Source organism: Haliaeetus albicilla, chromosome 23, assembly GCF_947461875.1.
Source record: "Haliaeetus albicilla chromosome 23, bHalAlb1.1, whole genome shotgun sequence".
Taxonomy (NCBI): domain Eukaryota; kingdom Metazoa; phylum Chordata; class Aves; order Accipitriformes; family Accipitridae; genus Haliaeetus; species Haliaeetus albicilla.
Window position 1 is genome coordinate 23,243,873 of NC_091505.1, and position 20,181 is coordinate 23,264,053.

At 38.0% G+C, this 20,181-nt stretch overlaps 1 protein-coding gene across 1 annotated transcript; it reads right to left on the reverse strand.

The window, feature by feature from the left end:
• Positions 1 to 1,462: 1,462 nt before the first annotated feature.
• Positions 1,463 to 18,841, reverse strand: APOOL (apolipoprotein O like). Its single transcript, XM_069811545.1, has 9 exons — positions 18,762 to 18,841; positions 12,386 to 12,490; positions 11,649 to 11,768; positions 10,026 to 10,080; positions 9,007 to 9,105; positions 7,763 to 7,854; positions 5,398 to 5,484; positions 3,580 to 3,736; positions 1,463 to 1,870 (listed from the first exon to the last, which is right to left on the reverse strand). The coding sequence occupies exons 1-9, from the start codon at positions 18,771 to 18,773 to the stop codon at positions 1,773 to 1,775; spliced, it is 825 nt and encodes a 274-aa protein (XP_069667646.1). The 5' UTR covers positions 18,774 to 18,841; the 3' UTR covers positions 1,463 to 1,772.
• Positions 18,842 to 20,181: the final 1,340 nt, after the last annotated feature.

Sequence of the window (20,181 nt, forward strand, 5' to 3'; positions counted from 1 at the left end):
AGATGATTAAAGAAACAAAACACATTAAATTCCAAGTCAGCAAGTTTAACTAATAGAATTCTTCTTCTTTAAACTTCACATTTACTGACTTCACCTTCCATTGGACTCTGTATAACAAAGTCCAACAGTTTGCCTGAAATTTGGATTCCAAAATATCAATACTTATCTGTTTCGGAACTATCATAAAAGCTTTACTTTTTCTTTTGCTCATTCATCATTTGTGCCTTGTGCACATTCCATAGTGCAGTATCTCCTCACAACTTCTGCTAGCCCCACAGTGACACTAGAAATTCTGTTTGCCTGTATTTCACTAGTCATTTGCCTTTGCATCAGCAGCCTTAGAAGAAGGAATCAGGTTATGAATCTCTTCTTCTGGAGAACAGGAGCAAATATCCCTTCACATCCCCGTGCTGAGAATACATTAATAGGAAGCAGCATTTCTTTTCAGGTTTAAGTCTTCCAACCAAACTACCTATTTGTATAATTTGTTCTTGCTTCCCCACCTCAACTTTACAACAAAGCACATATTTTCATTAATCGAAAGGTAACTGAATTCAACAGATTGAAGGACAAACTACCAGCACAGTGTCCTTTTGCAGTCTGTGTACTAGGAAAGTGCCACAGCAGATGCAGATGAGATTACCTCTAGGCAGCAGGCTGATTATCACTGTGTACTGATAATGAGTTGCACTTCGAAGACCACCAGATCTATTCCAACCATTATAAGAGTGTTTTGAAGAGAAATGGAGGATGAACAGAAGTATAGTGATTCAAACAATGATAAAAGCAGCGTTTGAAAGTTTCATCCTAGGAAACTTAATCAATTTCTGATTTCATTCTTATGAAAAAAAGACAGAATTTCACAGAAATCCTACCAAGATCAATGGGTATTGCATACAAACTTCTGCAAAGAAAAGTTGGCTGCCTATTACTTTTGCCTATTACTTGTCAACATTTTAAACCTCAAAACTACAGAAGGTTTCCATCTTCCTAAACGTTGCTAATGCATTCTACATAAATTCAAACAATATCAGTTTCATGGATTAAGCAATTTGCATACAGTTCTTCAAAGTATTAGAAGTACATGAAAACTAATGCATAGTCTATAAAGGATGTATTAGAGGTCAGTTGTGTGTTTTTTCCCAACTTAAATAATATTTAAAGACACAAGAAGTATGCAGGACAAGTTGTTTCCATTCACTTTTGTGAAAGAGGCAAACAACAAATGACTTTGTGATGAAAAAAAAAAGTGACTTGTTTATAGAAGCATTAAAGATAACGCTATTTGTATCATGTTAACAACCGACTTTTTAAAGGTACTCAGACCAATAAGAAGTTGCACTTCAGTCCAAAGCTGAAAGAAAAAAGACAAAGAAGCCTCTGCCAACCCCACCCATCACATTGTTCTTTTAGATCAATGAACATCTGAGCTGAAGTATAGAGATATCTTTACATTTTCAAATATCCTTTGTAAAGTGACATTTATTAACAAGCTTGGCACAGAGAAACCTCATTGTGAGAAGACACTGACAATCCTCACTTTCTCAGTGTCTCACTGACACTGACAATAAGTGAATTCTCACTACTTCCAAGTAGTGACAAACGAAATATTCACTGAACAGAATCATCTAAGTCAGTAATACAAACTGGGATATAAGAAAATACCTGATTAAATTATACGTCATGGAGTATGTATCGTAAGGATTATTCCTTCCCTTCTTCCCCCCGCCCCCATCTGTAATACTTTGTAAAGATTTGTAAGCAGATTTGTCTTAGCTTCTAGTACTGTACATATCCACATCTTCTGGGCTGGACTGACCATGGTCCATAAGTTTTGGATCAGGCTTAAATTTTGGTTTCTTCGCTGTTCCTGTGGGAGATATTAAAGTAGTTTAATTAAAAAAAATACACATTTGAGCTGTAGAAAAAAAAGCTTACTGACATGTGTTGAGAATTACTGTATTACCAAACACTTACAAAAGATCAAAATACATACGTTCTAGTTCAAACTGTATAAGTGATACAGGACGATGAAGGCATGTTGTAATTATTAGCTTACAGCAGTGGATGGAGAGCAGGTCTTCCTCCTACTCTCTATAATAATACTTCCTGAACACAGCAGGGTGAGAGAAGAAATAGTGATGCTTTGCCCTACACATGGAAAGGAAGGGAAAGTTTGGGACGTGGAAAAAAAATCTCCAGTCCTTCTTCCCCCACTGCTCCCAGGAGCACAGCTGTCTCCCAAAACCAACTGCATCAGTATCTTCCCTGAAGCTGCTGCCAGATGGTAGGAAATCCAAATTAAGACAAACACTCTTACATAGTTTCACTTCATGACTTCCAAAACTAAGTTTACTAAAACGTTGAGCCCTCACACTTTAATGATACTTTAATTCCAGAGGATCTAAGAGAATATAAAGGCAGGTTTTTTAGGACTGTGCCTCTGATTACTAGTCTGCTTCTTTTCGAGCTACATCAGTTGGTTTAACAAAGGGTGCTATGTTCTCCTGAAAGCTTTGCCCCTTTTGGACTAGTGAAAATAAACATCTCTGAAAACACAGATTAATTTAGGGCATGGATATTTTTGGCTGTGTTAGGGACATGAACCAATTCCAACCACGAAAGCAAAGACAGAAGATATATAAAACCATTAAAGACAGTCTGGCCTGAAGCGAATGTAAAAACAGATCAAAGCATTACACAAACTAAATTAGAAAAAATACAGGTGCAAAGCAAAGGAAGGTGTGAATGTGTATTATAGTGAAAATAAAGGAAACAAATAATTAAAAACCCATCCAAATATGTTCCGCTTGCTTTCCAGAAAAAAAAAAATTCTGGTAAAGAACACAATAAAAAGAAGTAAGCAAGTTTAAGTGACGAGTAAAATCTGAAAACTGCCCCTACAAAGGTAACAATATTTTAAAACAAATTTAGTTCTCATTTAACAGGTAATTCTACTACTTCTCTTAGCAATTGGCCTATCAAAATATTTGTATGTTAAATATGCTGCTACATGATCTAGTCGACTAGCTCGACCACTTAAGAAGCACGAAGAGTACCACTGCAAAAAAACAGCAAAATAAAATCCAGTGCTTCATTTGTCAATTACACATTTTTCTTTTAACAGTATCTGAAGATAAAGAACCTGTACAGAGAAATGAACAGTAATTCAAATTAGCTGTTTTCACAAAAATCCAGCAGTAATCCTTTAAATTACACTTATAGTATTCCAACAACAGAAGGGTAATTTAAAGTAGGCATTTAACAGAAGTACTTGATGATATCATCTCATTGCTAACAATATGGGATATGGTCCACACCATATGGAATGAAAGAAAACATTATTGAGAGAGAACAACAAATATATAAGAATTCTGATACTGTGACAGGGTCCACAGTGAGAAAATTATCACCTCCCCAAGGCTCTGAAGTATATATTAACTGACAGTGTGTACAATACATTCTCAAGGATATGCTATGACAGTCTGCTCCATTTTAAAGCAAGGGTAACTCCAAAATTAAGTCAAGTAATTGGATTTGCAAGTTGCCCTGAGATTACACTTGAAATGTTTAATTCACCTGATGAAGGCACTGGATCTGTATTACTCCAAGACTCTACTGGAGAAGATTCTGTTCTGTTAAATGATCTTGACTCAATAGCAGACTCAGGTTTTGTACTAGAAATTTCTTTCTTTTTCTTATCTTCTTGTGTAACTGATTTTGACTCTTGCTGCAGCTGTGAACCAAACATTAATAAAAAAATGCACATGGGTATATGCTTAATACATTATTGCAAAATAAACCTTTCAAGTCTGAAAGCTTATCTTTTATGAAATTATTTTCAGATATGACATCATGTAATGATATTCAACTCATAGTGTTAAAGTCAGCTGCACTCAAGGGACACAGCTGGAAAAAATAAAATGCATCAAAGAACCCCACAGTTCAGATATAATAACTTCAAATTCACATGTAAGGAAATTTATTTTGTCACAAGTATATACTTAAGTGATACTGTGCTTTTACCTGAGACCCTCAAAGTACTTCACAAGGAAGTCACTGCATTTTCAGACTGAAATAGTATTTCATTTTTACAGAACACTTACTACCCTCAGTTAACAGAAGATGGAAAGATAAATCATGGTAACACCCTAGTAATGAAAAATAGTATATTGGTTTGGTAACAGGCTTCACCCAGAGAAAAAAATAAAGTTAACAGAAACCATCTTTACCACATCAGTTCTTGTTTCACTATCAGTTTAATGACATTTATCTGAACCTCATTTTCAAAACTCAGAATTCCATTTGTGCTCCTCAGTGGAAATAAAAGATGAGGACTGCATACAAATGAACACCATAAATTCAAAGCAAAATACTTCTAAATGTTAATATAACTGGGAAACTTTAATCTTCTTTTGAAAAGAGGAAAAAAAAAAACCAACCCCACAATCACTGTGCAAAGCTGAAATTTTACTCAGGGAAGTACTACTTTTGTCAGGGGTTTATAATTTCCACTGGAGAAAAAACCCCTTCAGGTTGCAGAGAAACCAGGCTTAACTCTGGGATGTACTAGCCCAAATTCCATATGGAATTTACAGGCTGTTAATATTCCTCTTTACTTAGGGCTGGCAAGGCCTCAGCTGGTTTACTATGTTCTATTTTGACCACTTAAAAAAACCAAACAACACAAGCCACACACAAAAAACCCTAAAAACAGAGAAAGGAGAGAGAGAAACTACAGAAAGCTCAGAGGAGAACAAGAATTACGTAGGAGTTGGAAAGCCTGCTCTATAAGAAAAGATTATACTAGGGAGAAGATAATGTCAAAAACCATGATAAATTTTCCATACGTAATAGGTCAATATGAAGAGGTTACTGACCATGTATTCACTATGGCTGCAATGAGGGCAGGACAAGTTAAAAAAAAAAAATCAGACAAGGACAATCTATATCACAGGGTAATTAAAACAGACTACCTGGAAGGGTTGTGGAATTTCTTTCACTGATCTGTTTAAGACTAGGCTAGTCACACCCACTGTCATTCTGTGTGTCTTTATCTTAAATACAGTGGTCTGCTTAGGACCCAAGCTTGAATCAGAATGGATTATTTTTGTCAAGATCAAAAATGAACTATAAGAGAAAGTCAGTCTTCTCTTGTGCATCTTGCATGTATTGTGGGACTACATAGGGGATCGCACGATCTACTGGTCTGAAATGCATAACAAATAAGACATAAATTAAACACTGAAGTTACAAAAATATCAGAGGGGGGTTTTGTGCCTCACTTAGCGCAATTAGTAATCTTAAACAGTATCAGCAGAATAGTACTTGGCCTTCTAATTTCCTTTTTTCTCCCTTTGAATTTATGAGTTACAGTCATTACTTCAGAAAGCCTACCTTCGTGCCATCTTCATTTTTTGCCCATAGTGATCGCACAGCTTCATAGATTTGATGGCTTGCAGAAAATAACTTTTTCCCTGTTACCTATTTTTTTAGAAAAAACATAATTTAACAACAGCTTTAAAAATACTAAGATACACAGACTATTCAAATGAAATGCATCTTATTTGCATGAGAACATGCTTGACCCCATGCTAAGACATTTTAATCATCTACTTTTCAAGATCTAGTGCATGTTTCTCTTACATCAAACGAATCCTAGATAATGTTTAAATAGGTATTAGAAATCCACAGGTAGCATTCACATGCTACATCCACCTACTCAAAATGAAATCAAAACCTGATCAGCAAACAGTGTTTTGGCAGTGTTAGCACAACAGACTGGAGCAGCAGCTTTAAAGGATCTAAACTTGTCTCACTATGTTGGAAATGATCAAAGACAGTAACACAAAAGGAAAAAGCCCCAAAAGATGACCTGGCCCATGTTAGTGAGCAGTGCTTTGCTTTACAAATGGCCAAATCCTTCAGTCTATTTTTGAAAAGTAATTTTATAATACTGCAGTAACTATGGAGTACCTTTACAAATGCTCTGCAGAAACAGAATACTTCAGAGTTGCAACTACAAAAAACTGTGCAAAAGGTGATACAGAATGTAAGTAGATAGGAAACAAGGATTTAGCTTCCTGAGATAGGTCATAATGTACAGTGTAGCATTCCTATTAATTTCTCCATCTTCCAACCCTCACATTTAAGTTTTATGACAATAAGCCAAGAAATTCCACTGCCTCTTGAGAAACAGTAATCCTCACTGATTTGCCTATAAGAAAAAAAACCAACATATCAGTTTAGCAATATGAGATTGCCCAAAGATTTTAACCTCAGTATAGGTCTTTGTGATATCTTCCTAAGTACTCTGGAAGTATAAAAATACCAAACAAAACCACTTCACTAAAATTAATAACAATAGCAACTGATTCACCATGATGGAAAGTTAGAGCTTAAATAGTAATTTTTTCAATCAAATTTCAGGGTAATGTCCCACAAATTTTTCTGTCAAAACTTAAACCTGATCATTTAACTTAAAGATTGGTAAGTCCTAGAACAAAACACGACTAAACTAATTTTCCTGTCTCATCAGATTAACACAGAAGGGCAGTTTTGAAACTATAATACAAAGTTCGTCAGGGAACTACAAAGAATTCTTATGAAGCAGTATGTGCTCTTCTAAACAGGGAAACACTGGAAAACTATAGAGAAGGAAGAGATATTGTCATAGTTTAACGCCAGCCAGCAACTAAGCACCACGCAGCCGCTCACCCACTTCCCCCCCACCCAGTGGGATGGGGGAGAGAACTGCGGAAAAAAGTGAAACTCGTGGGTTGAGATAAGAATGGTTTAATAGAACAGAAAGGAAGAAACTAATAATGATAATAATAACAATAATAAAATGACAGTAGTAGTAATAAAAGAATTGGAACATACAAAACAAGTGATGCACAATGCAATTGCTCACCACCCACTGACCAATGCCCAGTTAGTTCCCGAGCAGCAATCCCCCTAAGGCCAACTCCCCCCAGTTTATACACTGGGCATGACGTCACATGGCATGGAATAGCCCTTTGGCCAGTGTGGGTCAGCTGCCCTGGCTGTGTCCCCTCCCAACTCCTTGTGCCCCTCCAGCCTTCTCGCTGGCTGGGCATGAGAAGCTGAAAAGTCCTGGACTTAGTCTAAACACTCCTCAGCAACAACTGAAAACATCAGTGTTATCAACATTCTTCTCATACCGTAGTCAAAACATAGCACTCTACCAGCTACTAGGAAGACCATTAACTCTATCCCAGCTGAAACCAGAACAGATATATAGACTATATATCCTGCTTTTCAATTCACTTTTTGTGTAGAAAAGTACTGCGTGTAAACAGTTCTTGCACACAAAATATTAAGTATAGCTCTCCTTTTCTACATAAACAACTAAGACAAATTCTAATCAGGTAGATAACTGCAAGATGACAGTAACTGGAAAACAAGGAATTCTAACAAGAGATGCAGTCGTACAGTATCTCAAACTGCCCATCTATCAAGTTCAGCAAAGCTTTATTTTTTATTTACTTTTATTTCAGCAATGATCTTCGTTTATTTGAGAAATGAGGATTAAAATTTGAAAGGCTACACAACTGCATTTTTAAATTCAGTCAGTTTATTCATTTTTTTTATAGTTATGCAATTAACACCTGTGATGGATTATATGTTTTAATGAAGATGCATGTGAATTCTGACTCCCAGTCCCATGACACTTAATTCAAGTGAAATGGGAATGCTATGACTAAATTCATTGTTAATATTAATAGACAAGTAAACTTACCTTAGCGATTACCACTGATTGAGCTGGGTAACAAACAGAAATTCCTAAAGTAGTAAGTCCCAATGGATAAGCAATTTTCTTAAATCTAGAATCTGTATAAAGCCAAATATTTCAAATAATTAGACACTAACAAAATGTAAGGCTAAGCAGTTGTATCAATTAAAAGCAATTGTTTAACACCTAACCATTGTTTACATCAAACTTATCCCCATAATGGCTGGAGGAAAAAATACACAGTGTGATTACACTTCAGTGCAGTCACGTTTGCAGGAGATACTGATATTCTGAATATTGGTTCCTTGAATGAGAAATAATCCCAAATTAGATTTTCCAGTACTGTGAAAAATAAGAAGAACATCTGTGTCACTTAGGAGCTGCTGTGGTTCTTTACTAGCTCCATGTGTACTCTCTTGAGGACAGAGACGGCAGAATTTGGAGCCGCCAGGAGCCAGGAAACTGGGGCCTCTTTGTTCAAACGCGAGAATGGCTGGGCCAGGCTCAGGTTCCTGTTTGTTGACAAGGAGCCCTGATGACAGATTCTCAAGCCCAAGACTTTTTTTTTTTTTTTAAAAATCTGTCCACCAAAAGTAACAGGGATATAAGAATGTTTTTATTATAAATCTGCCAATATTTTGATTCACTCATTTGCTTTGTGAAATATTCAGATAGACACACACTCAAGTGTTATAGATAAACATTTTCTGTACAATATTTTCTAGCAAGTGAAGTATTATCCCTCTAATATTTATCTGGAAAGGAGAGGCAGCTGTATCTATTAAATTACCGTTTTGGCTTCAAAGCTGCCGAAACCATGCCTTTTAATGTGTATTCTTTCGTACCTGTTAGCCAAATGCCAACATTCTTTAGCTTCTTTCCTCTAAATTCCCTTAGGTTTTGCTATATTCAGTAACCTTACCTGTCAATTTGTCTCCAGTTTCCTCCCATACGCACACTGTTTTTGAAAACCGATAATGAACAAACTCAAAACAAGTGTCCTCCTTTGAACTTCTGTTGATTCCACCATTAAAAATGACTATATAATCCTGCTCTATTAGGTCTTAGCCAGCTTCTAAAAGAAATATTTATTAATGTCCCTTCAATTTATCAGGCAAGAACTTTTTTTTTTTTTAATATTGGTTGCATAGGTTTTTGGCTATGTTTCAGAAAAATCTTTTGACCACTAAAATTACTACATGCTACATATTCAACACATCAGTAATGAAAATAAGGAAAAAAACCCCTACCTTTTCTTGCCAGCACTACGCCAGCTAAGCCTGATATTGTAATTACACCAACTTTGGGAAGAAATTCTGGTGGTGGATTCTTCAGGTAAACATAAGCATCTTAGAATTAAAAAAAAAAAGAGGAAGAAAAAAACAGAAGCATAGCAATTCAGAATTAATCCTTTTATTTTATTTCCCACTTGAAAAATAAAGATGAAAGTAATATTACAAATATCCAAAACTCAAAACAGTCCAAGACTGGATTGTTTTGTTAATGAATGAAGATGCCTTATTTTCCAGGTGTACACTCTGCAGCCTGTGTTAGACAGAATGAGAATCACGGTCCTCAAAGCACAGCAGCAAAGCTAAAAATTTTTCTCCTTAGGTACTTTTTTATGTTTTGTAAAATATTAGTCCTTAATAAAGGAAAAGGAAAGCATAGTTTTAACTTTTGATTTTACTGTGAGTTAATATAGATTAAATGAGACAATGCATATTTTGGTATCTCCCAATATACTATTTTTAAGGAAAATAACTTCTAGATATAGTTTCTGATACTGAGCTTGAATGCAAATCCTGCTTGTAACTTGTGCTAGAATTAAGAAGCCATTTTTATAATTAAGACAGGTTGTGGAATTTCCATCCCTGGAGATGTTCAAGACCTGACTGGACAGAGACCTACGCAACCTGCCTTGGACCTGCTTTAAGCAGGTGACTGGACTAGACAATCTGTGGATCTATAGAGATTCCAACTTCAGTGATTTTGTGATACTATGATTTTAAGAACAAAGCTAAAATCAAAGGAATGAGAAATACTACTTAATTGGCCATTTCTCTCATTTGAGAATGGAAATGAAACTCCACAGTGAATTACCAGCGGTCCCAGGTTTTTTTTCCCCCCACACTTGTGGAAAGTATTCCAGTGCACTCCCCTTCCACCCCTCCCCCCTCTAACTAGAATTTGCTGTTTCAACCACCTTTCTAAGTTGCAAGGAGAAACAACAGAAAATGCTCAATTCAGAAACACTTGACTCGCCTACCTTTTCCAAATTGAATTGAATCCATTATTCCATTTTTAACAAAGACAAAAGCATCCTACAAAAAACAAAACAAAAAAACCTCAGCAAAATAAATGTCATATGTTTGCAAAAGTAGATGTTTTCAGTACAAAACTACTTGGTTGATACATAAGGCTCAGCACAGTCAGACAAGGAAGTATTATGTAACTTTAAAACCACACAAACTAGATCAGTGAACTTCTACAGAGGCTGTGCTAAGATCCATCCCCTTTTTGACTACTATATTTATATTTTCAAAATTTCCATCCATATTTAATTTTAAAAAATCTTTTTAATATAGTAAGATCACTTCCAGAATTGACATCTCAGGAACCAAACTGCAGGGTAGCAAAACATCTGGATGCCAACTGTGTAACAGAAGAAAATTCAACTATAAAATACTATCTCCTCTTCCCTAGAGAGACTTACCCAGTAAAACTGACTTTGTCTTTTAATTTGTAAAAATGGTGCTCAGTTTCGCTAAAGATAAGCAATACTGATTTGGCTTAAGATGTGTGCTCAACTAGTTTGCTTTACTCCCCTCAAATCGGTCAATTTATTTAATCACAAGTTTTTTCTTCATCCAGAAAAAAATCTACTAGCCTATTATTGGTATCATTGTCCTCAGATAGCTAAGCAAACTGAGTAAATACACATTCTTTAGGAGAGTAATGAAAAAGAATGTCATCTTGAGTTATGTCACCGAAATCATTTGTTTGCAGTAACACAGAATTTGTACCACCAGAGGTCACTGCTAGTCAATCTCCGAAACACTCACTTGATTAAGGGCATGGAAAAGTTTGATACAGATTTATAACTCAATTATTTCAGTTACGCAGTCACTGACAAAATTTTCAGACCAATGGAATCAAAATTTACAGAAAATACAGGAAGATATTTTTATTTCCTTGCCTTTTTCAAATAATAGGGTCTATTTTGTTTGTAAGAGAAAAGTACAAGCATAAAATGCCTTATACTAACAACAATGAGAGTAAAAAGTTGTCCTTTACCAGCAGTTAAAGAGAATGGTGACAGGCATCGGGTTTTCTTCTATGCTTAGAGTATTCAGTAACAGAGTTGCAAGGTATTTTTGATGACTAGTTAGTAACAGCCTGCTTTAACAGTTACATTGGATGCACTCAGTTTGTCTTTCCTAAACTACCTACATCAGGTCTTTTAACCTGCCCTTTGGAAGCAGCCTGCTCTCTCCGTGAACCGTACCTGGAATTTCAGACTCCTAAATGCTGTCAAGTTCTGCTAGCAAGAATTTACCTACGTAACTCTTGCTGTAGAAGTTAACCAAGAGATACTTCTGAACCTGACATTGTGGGTTGGCCTAGATCCAGTTCAGCATTGACTGAAATGGACCTCTTTGATCTCACTGCCTTTTGATATGGGAAAACAGGGAGAATGCACAGGTTCCCCGTTACAAGCACAGCAGAGAAAAATGAAAAAAGGGTACATTTTTGCATCTTAAATTATAGGTGTCTGCTAATAGAAGGAACTGCAAAAAAACAACTCCAGGGTGAAGCATGCTGGTTTTAAAATGTTTTTGTCTAGTGCTGTCAGGAATTGCAGGAAACTTTGGATGCAGGTATTTCTTACCTTGCACCATCCAATATAGCGGCCGGTTGCCTGTCTTACTGAAGAAAATTGCTTCTGCAAGTGACCAGGCTGTTCTTCAATGTATTTTGATTTCAGAGGTGGTGGACAGTAAATTGGAAGCTGGAAAGAAAAGCATAACTGTACTGTGGGGAGATAGTTTTGTATACTGATTAGTATTTACACTGAATAGTGTTTTTCAAGACTGCAAATCCTTAGTGTTCCCATTACAGCAAATAAAACCTCTGTACTGAATTACGTTCTTTTATATTAACAAAATTACTTTACACAAGTGTGACTACAGGTTAATTCTTTAGAAATGAAAACTGAAAGTATCATATAGGTTCTAAGAAGTAGAATTACTGAGTATGATAAAAATATCTTGTATTCTGAAAAAGCATGAGCAAGAATAGTTGGAAGATGCACAAATGTATTACTAGAAATTGTACAATAGAAAAAGACTATTATTATAAGTACTATACTCTTTACCTTTTCTGGCTTTGGTCTGGACATAATGTATTTATGAAAATGAGATAAAACTTTACTAACTATTGTAATACTTCATGTTTTATTTGTGCTATAGTGGTCAGTTATTTAGGAGGTAATTTTTATTATCACATATTACTTAGCTATGTATTTTATCTACTGGGTAATATAATTGAAAATTCAATGGAAAGAGATGGTATTCTGCAGATTCTTCTAGTATTATTTTGAAGACTGACAAACAGTAAGATTCTTACCTGATTTGGCTTCACCAGCTGACCTTTTGATTCCTTTTCTGTTGCTGCATATACAGTAATACATGCAAATGGCAGACCAGAAGAAACAGCTGCCAGCTTTGCCACCTGAGCCAGACAGATGAAAAAAGGGAGTCTTAATGCAGAAATAAAAAATTCACTCCAGTAAAATCTGGATTTTACTCTTGTGTTATGCTTGATCAAATATGGAATTAAACATGTCACTTCTAAAAACTTTTTAAAATAGTATACTTTTCAGAAACCTCTTCTGTCTTAGACAAAGGTTTTCTCAAATTACAATGGTAAAGAAAAAGCTAGAGATCACCACCACCGGCGGTTATGACTAAAATATCAGGAAGAATTTTGTGTCCAAAGCCATATTGATGCTTCCATCATCCCTTAAGGTAAATTTAAGTTCTAATCTATTCAACATACAGGTAGTCCAAGTCAATGAATGACTCTCTTATTTCAGCAAAAAGCACCTCTATTTTATTTACATTTATGACTAACATGACATCAGAAAAACACCATCTCCTGTCCAATTCATAGAATGGTTCAACTACTGTCTGTTTGGAATAACTGCATGTCAACAATAAATGAAAATACATAGCAATAACTGGAATTAAGAATCACCTGCTTAACCTTTTGAATCACATATGTTACAAAGTAAATTACAGGAATACAGGTTTAGTCATGATAGCTTGATGTCTACTTAGAACATTAGTTTGGAAAGAAAACATCGTATATGACACAAAGTTTAAACTCAAATACGTGAACTTCTGTAAATTACTGCTTTAAGACTCCAGTCAGAAGTGGCATTAAGCATGCTGGCATGCCATATATTAAAAAAACTTGCCACAACATGTTAAAGCATCTGCAACTTTGGTAGATTATGGTTTCTTCTATATCAATAAAGACTTTTCTGTTATGTTCTTCACCTGAAACATTTTTGAAACTTATTTTTAAAGTATGAAAAATGTTCCCAGGATCTGCATAGAGATGATGGTGGTAGAGTGCCAGAAAAATAGAAAAGCAGGGAAAAAACAACTTGATTTGGGGAAATACCTTAAATCCCTAGTATAAAACTCCACTATATCCTCATTGTTACCTCAGCTTTCAATTGGAAATACCCTGTCAAAAGAGCAGGATTTGCTCCACAGCGTTTAGTTATAATAGTGAAAACAAAATAAACATGAATAAAGGCAAAGGCACCACCCTGAATTAGCTCAGGTTCATCAGACATCAATCACATGCAGATTAAACTACTCAAGACAGCAAAACACCATCACTTCTAAACCATGCTATCATCATATCAAAACTTTCAGATCATACAATCACAATGAAACACAAAGCCGTAGGAGAACAAAGGAGGACACTGCTATGATGAGAGAGAGGACTGTTACAAAAGAAGGGGCAAGCAGACAATGCCAGAGCTGAAAGCCGTAGGATAAAGCTAAAAATGATTCTTCACTTGCATTTTTTCGCATGGGGGGCTAAGGGGAGGAAGGGTTACTTAAGGTTTCTCTACAGTAACGGTCTATTAATATATAGTTTTCCTGCTCTTAACATACAGCCAATGTGCCCCTTCCCTCTTCTTGGAGCATAAAACCTTCCTGTCAGCATAATTACAGCACCGTCCTAAAAGTCTGCTAGTGGCTACTATTTATTTCATGCTTTTCTTCAATATAGAAACAGTAGGAAAATGTGTAGGACTGAGCTCATTTTGCTTCAAGAAACAGAACCCCACCTCTTTTTCTCTTCAGGCCAGGTTGACATGACGACATTTTTGTAACACAGCTATGTCAGCTGGAAGCGTCAAAAAAACGCGCGACTCCAGCACAGCTAGGCTGGCAACCCTCAGCTGGCAAAGCCATCACTGTAAACGCAACCATGCTGACCGGCATGTACCATTCTCTTAATTTACAACAGTGACACCCCAAACTACTTTACCTTTGCAGACGAAGTATAAGAGGCCCGGGGGGCACTGATACAGAACTGCTAGACATGGCCACTAGATGAAAGCTGGGGATACAACTCCGAGGAACTTGCTGCATCGGGAGTCCCAGCCAGGGGAGACGAGGACAGCACAAAAGCAGAGGCTGAGCGAGCTCCTTTTCCCACAGAGGCTGACAGGCAGGGCAGTGACTCAAAGGCAAGAACTTGGGATAGCTGTCGCCCATTTCCTCACCTGGGGACGGAGGGAGGGTTTACACGCACACAGGTGCGGGAGCAGACACCTTGCAAGTTAAGCCAACACCACGTCTGGATTTGGAGCGGGGCAGAGGGGGAGATACCAAAAATTGTGTTACTAAAGAACCATGTTTTCCCCATGTTGACCTAGCTATGCTGGCAAGCGCAGACACGGTCAGAAGGAAGATGGAAGGTGGTACCACTTCCAGCAACCTAGAGAGAAAAGTTCTACAGATGTGAAAATACAGCCACGCAGATATCATGTGCGTTGACCAGCATTGTGAAAAAGTTCCGTTAGTCACATGTTGACAAAAGGTTTAACATATAATGTTATTTAACGTTAAACATCAATGATCTAACACACTTAGTACAACTTAGGTTACAACTGCTATACGGAGGACCACTTGCCATTTGGCCTTTCAGTGCCTAACATGACCACCTCAGCAGAAAAAGTCACCAAGAGGCTCTGTTGTCTCAGCTGTGCCCAGCACAGGAGAGCAGCTCTCCTAGCACTGAACAGCCCCAGGGCACAGAAAATAGGTGAGAGAGGATGGCACTAATCAAAATATGAACCAATTAACACAGTAACTGTCTTTCTGATAGCATTGCTTAGAGCAAAATGCCACAGTCTGAGCTACAGGAGATTATCTACAAAGGGACATCCGTCCTCAAAAAAAGTCTGTATTTTTGAAGAATTATTAAAGAAAACTGTTTAAAACGTATTGTAATTCAGATGGCTTATTTCAGCACAAGATGCTACCACGACAAGATACCAATTTTCAGTAGATACCAGAAGGAAAATAAAATTTAAAAGGGAGAAGCGAGAAAGCATGAAAACGTTATATTGTTCACTTAACAAATTTGATTAATTCATTTTAAAGAGTCACAACAGAGTACATTGTGCTAAATGTAAAAGAGAAAGCTATACCAGGAACAATGAAAGTGGTCCAATTCCTGACTGACAGTAATTGCTTTACTTTTGGATGCCTGAAGACAAATGCATAAATATTTAAAAATCCAAGTGAACAGCTGTACTATCTAACATTTATGCTGGCACAATTATTCCAAGAAGGTTTCACTCTTTTCCACTGAAATCACAAAGAACTGGGGTGAAGGAACAGCAACATCACCTTGACTACATAAAAAGAGACTTCACTACACTGAGTTGCCTATCCTCTTCCTTTATCTAATGACTAGGTATATTAAAAATACCTCAATTAGCTAAGTTGTTTCTTATTATTAAAATTATTTTATTAAAATTATTTCAAGGGATATTACGTATTAAAACAAGGAAAATCATCCACTGTTTAGTTAAAGAAATTAAAAGATATTTTACCTATGAAGTCTTCTAAAAGAAGTTATTGAGAACTAAGAAATGGCAGGATCATGTAATTATATCAAAGACTAGGAAAGAAGTACAGAGAAAAACATCTGCAACAAGCTTGAGCTGTAAAAAATGCCAGAACTGCATGGTCAACCAGTAGAATGACTCCAGAACATCAGTCAGTAACTGATTCAAAACCAAAAATGTTCTTTAATGAATTCAGGAAATATTTTACTTTTTTTTTTTTAATTGAAATAGTTCAACAGCTGCTCTGCATTTTACTACTAGTTCTGTTTTTATCTGAATTAATGCTCTGACCTAAGCCCTATGAAACTAACAAAAGAAAATCACTCAGTCCCTAATGGCAACAGACGTAAATACCAGCAGCCATAAAGCCATGAGCCCAGATGACATATTCTGGAGAAAAATTCAATATGAACATAGATCTAAACATCACCAGAATTACAGCTATTAGAAATTATCAGCCGCAATGCTCTGGACAGGGAGTGGAGGTCAATGGTAAAAGAAGATTTCCACTAATACCAGTGCCATGCTACTGACACTGGCATCATGCTGCAATATGTACCACCCATACACTGGTTCTTCTCACAGGCATAAAAAGCACCCTGTTTATTTCAAAGCAGTAAATAGTGCGGACTAACAGACACGGCATTATTTTTGATGGGAAGACTGAACAGCAATTATTTGCTGAAGAAATGTATTATATGCTCTCTAGCAGAAAATTGTTACAGCTATGCCTTTTATTAGTAGAGCTAGAGTAAAACTAATCAAAATATAAAACTGTCAAATGTACCCAGATAATTTTGGCTTTAAGTCTTTGCATTTCAAACAATCTACTTCAAAGTGTTAGAATCTTATCAAAGATCAAAAATACAGATTCTAAAAAAAAAATTAAAAAGCTACATCACTAAGAAGAATTCACTATCTTCAACTCAAAAGATGCAGAATACAAACTAAAGCATAATAAAACCATATATTTAATTTATGCTAATCTCCAAGACATTAAGTATTGTTTCTAACTGAAACTCTGTAAATTCTGTATACTTGCTTCAAGAATTGGAGCACAAATAAGGAAACTTGCCTTGAAGGCAGGAACAAGCCTCAAAGCAAAAACAGGTAATCAAAGGAGTAGGCTATATGCAAAAAACTGATGCATGTATGTGTGTTTATATATATATATGCCATGCCTTCTCTACCACAAAATCAGAATCTACTAGCCAGATTAAAATAAGATTAAAATTTTAGCAGCTACTACATGTCATATTTTCAGTGGAGAGCTGTTCCTCAAGGAATAAGAGGCATGGATTTATGGTTTCCTGCTACCACTTACATGTCTTGAGGTAGAACAGAAAACCGTCTCAGATTCTTTTATTTTTCCCAGAAGTTACATGAGATGTGACAATTGTCAGAAGTTTCTAGGCCAAATCCAGTACTTTAATTTGGATATGTATTTCTTTATAAATCTCTAGTGACAACTACAAAAAAACAGCACACAAGTGGAACAGAGCATCCTTCCACTTCACCTCAACTTACTGACACCCCACAGATTTGTTTTTCATCTTTGTCTGCCAGACGGTAACCCACAGAGAGTGAAAACTTAAGAAGAATAAAACTCGCACAAACTTCTGTCACTTCACTAGAGGTACTGAATTACTCGAATTTATGTACTAAACTATATGCTACTTCACGATCAGCTAGGCATACAGTGAAGCCAAATAAGGTTTCTTTTTTCAGGTACTTGTCTCATAACTAAGGTAAAATGATCCATTTTCATTCCTTTGGCTGTCCTCATTTGCATCATCTTTTTCTTTGCAGATATGTACATATTTTAAATGAAGATTCATGTGAGAGCAACCTATTCATTGATTTGACTACAAAGACTGGAAAACCTAAGTATTTGAGAGAAAGCCTAACTCTTTACAGGCACACTTTTCTTCCCTGTTTAAAGACACCGTAGTACCTCTACAATTAAAGATATTTTTGATACTTATGACCCCGTTGGTCTCGAAGAGCATTATTTTAACACCCTTGTTTTACTGATGCATAACACCACCACACTTCACAATGCTACTACCGAACGAGTATCTTCCTATCTCATCTCCCAAGTAAGGAGCAGAAGGCGTTTCAGAAGCTGTAATCAGATGGAGAACAACCAGAAGAGAAATACTTCTTTTATTCCCTGCTGTACGACTTAACCACCGTCTTGGACCAGCCCTTTCTACCTCAAGTTCTGCAACGGAGAAAGCAGTTCTGAGACGTCTTACTTTCCTACTCCCCCTTCATCTGAGCCCTCGGTTACAGGCTGAAGGGATGTCCCCGCTCCGAGGAACTACCACCATCTAGTCAATCCCCCCCCACGCCGGAGTAGAGCAGTTGCGGAGCCAACACCGAGTTCAGCCCCGGGGAAGGGCCGTGCGGGGCGACCACCAGCGCGGGCCGGGGCAACACCACCCCGAACAGCCCGGTGGGCCCACCCGCCTCCCGCCCTGCGGACCCCGCGCACTCCCAGCCCTCCTCCCGACCCCCCGACCGGCCAGCTCCGCGTGTGACCCGCCGGCAGAAGGGGCTCCTTCCCTCTCCTCAGCCGGCGGGGTGCCCGGCGAGGCGCGGAGCTGCCGGCCCGGCAGTCCGGCTCTGACAGGACGCGAGCCTGCCGGGCGGGCCGCGCTCTTCTGGGAGCTCCCGCGGGGGCTGGCGGAGCCGCGAGAGACCCCACGGGGCGTCCCCCGGCTTCCCCCCCCCCCCCCCCGAGACCGTGGGTGGCTGTGAGCGGGAGGGGGAAACCCAAAGCCGAGGGAGCCGCCGCGGCACCGCCCTCCCTCACGCAAGGCGGCACTCACTCACCTTCGCCGCCATGTTAGCGACCGCCCCGCGCCGACGGCGAGAGGGAAGGGACGAGCGGCCGGCGCGGGGGGCGGGCCCGGCGGGGCCCTCAGGGCGGAGGCGCCGGGGGAGGCGGCGGCCGACGGGGCCCGGTCGAGGGGCAGGGACAGCCCGGGTCAGCGGCGGAGTCCTCGGTCCTGCGGCGAGCTCGCGTCTGGTTCTCCGTTTATCTGTCTTCCTTTTAGCTCCCAGGGAACGCCGTCCCGCCGCCGTCGTCCCCCCCCGACACCTCCTCCAGAATACCGGAGTACCCGTTCTGTTTTCAGTCAGAAAAGCGCAAATCCCAAGTGTCGCCATTTTAAAAGGTGGAGCGGAGGGAGAATCCCCCGCGAGCTGCCTCCGCTTCGGCCGGGGGAGATCGGCGGCCGGCACTCGCCGCGCTTCGTAGTTACGGGGATTAGAGAACGCAGGCAAAATTTAAGTGCAGGTAATTCGTTTATTGAAGTCCAAATTTACAACTGAAGTTTACGACTTTTTTTTTTTTCCCCCAAAACAAAAGCTTTGTTTGAATTTAGGAAGAATAAATGTTCTTTTTAATAATGTACAGACTATATCTCTTAAATAAGTTAATATCTTTGAAAAAAGAGCAATATGTTCCTTTTTTAATGTTGCAGTGCAACTTACAACTTACACGTCTGTGCAATGTACCATGAGGTATATGCCCAGTGAGCAACACACAGTGAAGTTTTCCATTCATAAATTTTCGTTGTAGACACACAAAAAGTTAACAAGTTAATCTGTGATAGAAAAAACGCAGCCGGTTACAGTAATTCACACAGAACTCATCTGAAAAGAGGGGAAAAAAGAAACCTAATGTTCATTGCCTGTATAAACTATTGGATCATCTCTCAACATAGACAAGTATAAAATTAAAAATACTGTTGTGAAACTGAAGAAATACTGTATTATCCAGGGGTTGAAACCTAGTTTTACCTGTATTAGTCTAGAGCAGTTAATTTTCTCTCTCTGTAGCATCAATGAGCTGAGGGACTTTACTACGGTATCGGTAGAGCATCTGCTCATGAAAGCGCTTAAGTGAGATGGTGATTATAGAAAAGTTGCAGAATGCTCCTGAAGTGTGACACAACTCAAGACATTTTCCCTGGCATAGACAGGTGGTTTACCGTTACCTCTCAGTTCATCTCACAGCTGATTAGAAAAACAAGGCTGAAACATGGAAGATATACTAGCATATTTGAAGCTTTGACACTTCAGACTTTTCGAGATGGCTCTAAAATACTTATTTCTCATAATGACAGAAAACATATATTTATTTTAGAAAGAATCATCCACAACATAACTTTGTGATAAATAACAGTTCTGCCTCTAATACATATATACATACTGCTTGTAAACAAAAAATGCCCACAGGTCATGGAGT